The following is a 6,376-nucleotide window of genomic DNA, read 5'->3' on the forward strand; positions in this document are numbered from 1 at the left end:
GGTGTGCTGATTGTAGGAGCAGAGGATGTGCTGGTTGTAGAAGGAGAGCTTGTTCTGGTTGTTTGAGCAGAGGGTGTGCTGATTGTAGGAGCAGAGGTTTTGCTGTGTGTAGGAGCAGAGGGTGTGCTGGTTCTAGGAGGAGAGGTTGTGCTGGTAGTGGAAGAAGAGGTTGTGCTGGTTGTAGGAGCTGAGGGTGTGCTGCTTGTAGGAGGAGAGATGGTCCTGGTTATGGGAGCAGAGGTTGTGCTGGTTGTAGAAGGAGAGGATGTGCTGGTTGTAGAAGGAGAGCTTGTTCTGGTTGTTTGAGCAGAGGGTGTGCCGGACATTTTCGTGGAGGTCGTGCTGGCTGACGGCACAGAGGAGGTTCCCTGAGTTTGGCTGGTGATGCTCTCAGTTGGGGTGCTGGGAAGTGTGACAGATCCTGTGGTAGGACAGCCTTCAGGGGTCTTGCAGCACAGCACGCGCACCTCGTAGTTGAGGCACATCTTGGGAGATCCTTGCTGGTCGCGGTTCCGGCACACCAAGCCCACGTCTTGGTCACACTTCACCACCTGGCCCAGCTTGTCGATGCTCACCTCAGGGTGGGTCACCGCTCGGCACTGCAGCCGCATGATTTCTTCGGGCCGGTGACAGATTTTTTCTCCACTCCTGATGATGTTGCCATAGGTTTCATTATCTCCACTGTTGGGTTCAGAGGACGGGAAGTCCACGTCAAACCACCTTGTCCAGGAGCACTGCAACTGGCAGCCTCTGGTTGTTGGCTCGGGAATCATGCCTGTGCCTGATGTGACTCTTGTTTCTCTCGTCACGGGTGCTGAGCTGGTAGGTGTGTGCTCTGTGGAGGTTGGTTGGCTTTCTGTGGTCGAGGTGGCCTGCATTTTGGTGCTGGTTTTGTGCCTGGTGGACTGTGTGGTCACAGGCTTCTCTGTGCACACGTCCACCGTCTGGCAGCACTGGATGCGGATCTCGTAGTTGAGGCAGATTGGCGGTAGCTGGTCCTTGTTTAGGCAGATCAGCCCCACCTTGGCATTGCAGGTTACCACCTGCCCCAGCTCCGACAGTGGGGTATTGGGGAAGCTCGCTGCCCTACACTGCACACTTGTGGGCCTTTCACAGAATTTATATCCCTCGGCTCTCAAATGTTTGAAAGTATCAAAATCTCCACTGTTTCTGTCAGACCCAGGGTAGCTGCCGTCGATCCACTCTGTCCAAGTGCAGAGCTCCTGGAAGCAGGGGTTATGGCTGGGTTGATGGATGGATGTTGGAGTACTTGGGGCCCCTGAGGTCCCTGTGGCTGTGGTAGACACGGGGGATGCTGTTGAAGTGGTTGTTGGCACTGGAGTTGGGCTGGGGGTTGAGAAAGTTGTTTTGGCAGATGTAGAGATTCTTGGGGCAGGTGTAGAGGGACCTCGGGCAGGGGTTGTACTAGCTGTAGATAGAGGGACTGGGCCAGTTGTGGTGACAGGAGCTGGAGAGGCTGTGGACTGTCGTTCTGTGGATGTGGCCCCAGTTTCAGTGGTGCTGGAGGTCGGAGGGGTGGTCTGAGCTGGACCGCTGGAGGTGCGGCAGGCCAGAGGGTTGCAGCAGAAGACCCTGATCTGGTAGTTGTGGCACAGACCCGATGCCTGGTCCCTGTTGTGGCAGGTCAGCCCCACTACCGGGCTACACTCCACGTGCTGCCCCAGGACCTGAAGTGGCACCTCAGGGGCGTCCTCAGCACGGCACTCCACTGCCCTTGGTTCCTGGCACACCCAATATCCATGTGCACGGAGGTTCTCCAGTGTATCGTAGTCCCCGCTGTGTTTGCCCCGTCCAGGATGGCTGACATCCAGCCACGCTGACCACTGGCACTCTTCCCCACAGCTGGTTGAGGCGGAGACCCAGGCAGGTGTCGTCCTGGAGGAAATGCCTGAGGGAACAGTGGACGGAGGGCCCGGGTGCACTGTGCTCTGGGTGGGGCCAGGGCCAATGCTGGGGGCGCGGGTCAAGCTCGTGCCTGTGGGTAGAAGAGAAGGCAGCAGGCTGAGCGTTGGTCCCAGTGCTCGGGCAGTCTCACTGGGCTGCTCCTGGGAGTCCCGTCCCTACTGCCCATTAGCTGCCTTGTGGGTGCTGCCACAGTTGACGTGGCCATCTAACTGCCTGGGGCTGCGTGGCCTGCCTGTCTGCCTGCCTGTTCACGTGACCACTGCTGGGACCCACCAGGCACAGAGCAGGAGTGGAGCTTGCACCTGTGGAATGAACAGGGAAGGTGACCTCATTTGAGGGAAGCTGGATCCTTGGGCCACGCCCTGAGCAGAATGTACGCGTATGAGCCCCCGAACGTCAGAGTTAGGGGGCTCTTCACTGTCAGAGGCGCTGTGATGACGCCTCGGGGAGCCCTAGGATGCACCCCTCAGAAGAGGGTGAGGACATGGGGCATCGGGTGCTCTGTGCAGTGTAAGGTGAGTGGACCACCCTAAATCCCCAGAGAGCAAACCGTGGTCCTGCAGGGGCCAGCCTGGGGCTGCCCCAAGCTGGGAGCCTCAGCCCTGGGACCAGAGCTGCCAGCTCTGAGGCTGATCCTGGAGGCTGCTGGAAGCAGGACCGTGGATACCAGGCCTGCCAGGGTGACTCCAGGGGGCTGGCTCCTTCCTGGTGCAGGTGACTGGGGTAGGGAACCGGCGGGTCATCCCTGTGCCCGATGCTTGCTCCTGGGAGTGAACTCTGCATCTGACGAGAGAGGAACTCCCTGCGGGGCCCTCTGTCCTCAGCCGTGTCTGCCTTACCAAGCAGGATGGTGGAGAAGGCGAAGGTGGTCGGGGGCACGGGGGTGGTGGAGCTGCAATCGGAGACATTCCTCTCGATGGTGCCGTTGGCTCCGCAGCGGGCAGAGATGCAGCCGCCGGTGCCATCTGTTGTGTGGTAGATGATGTCCCCACGACGGAAGTGCTGCTTGTCATAGGTGCAGACACAGGCTGTGGGGAGCAGAGGGTCGGGCCGTTAGGGGCTGGAGCTCAGGCAGGGACCCCTGAGACCCCAGACCCGAGAAGGCCGCCGGATGCTCACCCTCGGCGTCATGGGTGCACTGCACGCCGCTCTCGGTGCAGACGCTGGGGAGAGAAGAAGGGGCGAGGTGTGCAGGGGTCCCGCAGTGCGGCAGGGGTGCTGTATTGGCTGTTTCCCATCTGCTTCACCTGCTTACCCGCTCCATACCCCAGAGCCCCCACCCTGGTGACTGTACTGTGCTCAGCCCCACCTCTGGGCCTCAGGACACAGATGTGCTGGTCCCTGAGAAACTCGTGTCACAGATTCCTGGCCCAGGACAGGGACCCATAGCATCTATTCCAGCATCAGGGACATCACTGCAGCTGCCAGCCCCGCCCGGGACCCAGGCTGTGGGGCCTCTCCTGGTCCTGCAGGGATTCGGCCCTGGAGGGTGGTGGCCGTGGTGGGGCTGACCCGAGTTCCCCTGTGTGCTGCAGGCTCCACCCCTCTTGCTGAGTGGCTTACCAGGACTGGCAGTTCTGGTCGGAGGGCACGGCTGTGCCCGGCTGGTACGATTTCCCATGGACCTGGCAGGGTGACGGTGGGCATTTGGGGACACACTGCATCTTGTCCTCATCGAAGATGGGAGCCTCAGGTGGGCACTTGGGGTAGCAGCCTGTGGGCCAGAGAGGCCTGAGTCCCACCCAGGCAGCTTGCCCAGCTGTCCCACCCCACCCCAGGGGTCTGGTCCACAACAATGCAGCCTGCAGGAGGCTGAAGAGTCTGCCCCGGCCAAGGGACCCAGGGGAAGGCCGCACTCTTTGGGTCCCAGGCCCCCCAAGGCAGACCCCAGCCAGATCCCAGGGACCCAGAATGGCGCCCCCCAGGCCAGCAGCCCAGCCCACCTTCGAGGCCGTGGATATCATGCAGGCACTGCCCTCGTGGGTTCTGGCAGGTCTTCATGCAAGGCGCCCCACAGGGCTGGTAGTGCCACTCACACTGGCCCTGGGGGTTGTAGTAGTCGCAGAACAGAGCTGCAGGTGAGGAAGGGGGCTCAGCCTGGAGTGAGGAAGAACGGCCTCGGGGATCCCCTGCACCCCACAGGCAGCTCTAAAGCCATCGCCTCCCCCGAGCCCCTGGCCACCGGTGGAGGCAGGCTGCTGTCAGGGGCGGGGTCTCCAGCCAGAGCAGTCCCAGCTACGCCCTCCTTCCAGCAAGGTTCCTTCTGGGCTGGGCTGGGGAGCTCTGCAGGCCTCTCTATTGCAGAATGTTCTGCCAGGCTGGCAACCCCTTGCAGGCAGTACCCCCCACATTCTTCTCTGTAAACCCTTCTTCCTCTCCCTCAGCAGCAGGCCTCTCTGGGCACCTCTGTCTCATCCCTGGGAGTCCCCACCCTGTGCACTCACGGCAGATGTCCGGGGTCCTCCAGGACACGCACACGCCCACCTCGTGGCAGGCCTGGGCGTAAGCGGCCACGGCGGTGCAGAAACACTCACAGTCACCCCCTGTGTCACAGGCGCACGAGTCGCTCACGCAAGCCTCATGGTATTTGGTGGGCTCCACCTGAGGGAGGTGGGACTTCAGCTTCCAGGGACCCCCGCCCTGCCCTGGGCTCTTGGGGGGCCAGGCTCTTGCTGGTGTGTGGCCCAGGCCAGTTTCTGAGAGAGCCTGGGGGCAGCACATCTTGGCCGTGACTGGGTGGCCTGGCCACCCCACTGTCCTGACACTGCCCACAGACTTGGGGCCTGGGCCATCTCGAAGTGCCTTCAGAGTTAACGCCCCTGCAACCCCAAACCACGGCTGAGTCAGCGCAGGAACCCCGGGGCTACCCTGTGGGTGTCCACAGCTGCCCATGCCATTGACTGATGGCCATTCCTCCCCCGACCCCTTCTCCCCTCTGGGGCCTCCTGGGACTGCCACCCTGGCAGGGTCCCCCTGGCTGGCCATACGTGGTCGTGGCAGGCGGCGAACACAGGGCTGTTGATGATGCTGCACTGCTTCTGGGCCCAGGACTTGCGGTAAGGGTTGGCGGTGCAGGGGTCCTTGGGCGCCTGGGCGTCCGGGCAGGTTGGGGAGGACTTCCAGCTGTTTCCAAACTCCAGCGCGTTGCTCACCACGGACTGGCTCCGCGTGGTGAAGTCGTTGATGGCGTTGCCGTCAAAGTTCCCGCACAGCCCGCAGACCTTGCCCTGCAGAAGACGCGGACAGGTGGGGTGGGCGCGGGGTGGCGTGAGGCTGGGAAGGCAGCTCCCCCGTGTGCAGCGTCCTGGCTGTGGCCCCGGCCGGGCCCTGCATGTCTCTCAGGGCCCACGCTTCTTTATCCTCCCCGGCTGGCATCGCCCTGTGATCACACGACACTGCCTCCGCTCCCTCCCTCTCACCAGACCTGGGTGTGAGGCCCCGGGCCGGTGGCCCGTCTGGAGCCTCACTAGGAGGAAAGGGAGCTGGAAACAGCGTCGTGGCCGAATGGCCTGTCTGTCTCGCCCTGTCTCTCTCCATCTCTCTGTCTCTGTCTCTCCATCTTTTTCTGTCTCTCTGTCCCTCTCTGTCTCCATCTCTCTCTTTGTCCCCTGTCCCCCGCACTCTGTGTCCCCGCAGTCCCACCTTGAGCTCAGGGCTGAGTCTAATGAAGATGCTGGTCCTCCTGTCCCACAGCAGCACCAGGCCAGCCTCGGTGTCCACCACCAGGTAGATGCCCATGTGACGGATGGAGTAGGGCACCTCCTGCCCCGTGCCCTGCTCGATCACCTCCACCTTCCCGTCACTCAGCTTCAGCTCCGTGCTCTGTGTGGGAAAGGGGGTCCCTCAGGGCCCTTGGTGAGGACCGTGGGTGGGCCACATCCTGGCAGGCTGCTTGGCTCACGGCACCTGCCTTGGCACTGCTGTGGGAGCAGCACCGTCCTCGGGGTCTCTGGAGCTCCCCCGAGGGGAGGACCCGCCCCACCTCCACCCCTCACTCACCCCCAGGAAGATCTTGATGGCCTTGGAGCAGGTGGTTCCTGTGGTGCCACAGGGGACATTTTCAGTGATGACGCGGAAGGCATACTTGACGCTGCTGTTCTTGCCACAGTGGTCCTGGGGGAGAAGAGGCTGTCAGGGACCCTGTTCACCCTCCAGCAGGATGGGTGGGGCTGACCCACAGGCGCCCTGGGCAGTGGGCACTGCGGCTTGGGAGCCACCTGAGGCGTGCAGGGCCTTGCGCACCTGCACCAGCGTGTACTCGCAGTCCCCGTTGAAGCTGTAGCTCTGCCCATCAAAGGTGAGGTAGTGGCCGTCTCCATACACAGCACAGGTGGCCAGGCAGGGCTCCTCCGTGCACTGCCACATCCTGCTCTCACAGGTGCTGGGGGTGGGGGCATGGGGGGTCAGGCCAGAGCACTGCAGGGGCAGGCGTGGGGGTGGTGGGGGTGGT

General features: G+C 62.5%; 1 protein-coding gene across 1 annotated transcript in view; it reads right to left on the reverse strand.

Moving 5' to 3' along the window:
- The window catches only part of LOC103605693 (mucin-5AC-like), a gene marked incomplete at its 3' end in the record, with an annotated part of 22,403 nt that overhangs the window by 1,893 nt on the left and 14,134 nt on the right, over window positions 1-6,376 (reverse strand). Inside the window, exons 22-31 of the mRNA XM_008590320.1 lie at window positions 6,169-6,307; window positions 5,926-6,039; window positions 5,569-5,748; window positions 4,914-5,153; window positions 4,371-4,527; window positions 3,870-3,998; window positions 3,490-3,640; window positions 3,046-3,089; window positions 2,766-2,954; window positions 28-1,996 (exon numbers count right to left, since the gene is read on the reverse strand). Of these exons, the coding sequence (XP_008588542.1) occupies window positions 28-1,996; window positions 2,766-2,954; window positions 3,046-3,089; window positions 3,490-3,640; window positions 3,870-3,998; window positions 4,371-4,527; window positions 4,914-5,153; window positions 5,569-5,748; window positions 5,926-6,039; window positions 6,169-6,307 (3,312 nt within the window). The remainder of the gene's footprint in view (window positions 1-27; window positions 1,997-2,765; window positions 2,955-3,045; window positions 3,090-3,489; window positions 3,641-3,869; window positions 3,999-4,370; window positions 4,528-4,913; window positions 5,154-5,568; window positions 5,749-5,925; window positions 6,040-6,168; window positions 6,308-6,376) is intronic.

Source organism: Galeopterus variegatus, unplaced genomic scaffold, assembly GCF_000696425.1.
Source record: "Galeopterus variegatus unplaced genomic scaffold, G_variegatus-3.0.2 Scaffold5988, whole genome shotgun sequence".
NCBI lineage: Eukaryota > Metazoa > Chordata > Mammalia > Dermoptera > Cynocephalidae > Galeopterus > Galeopterus variegatus.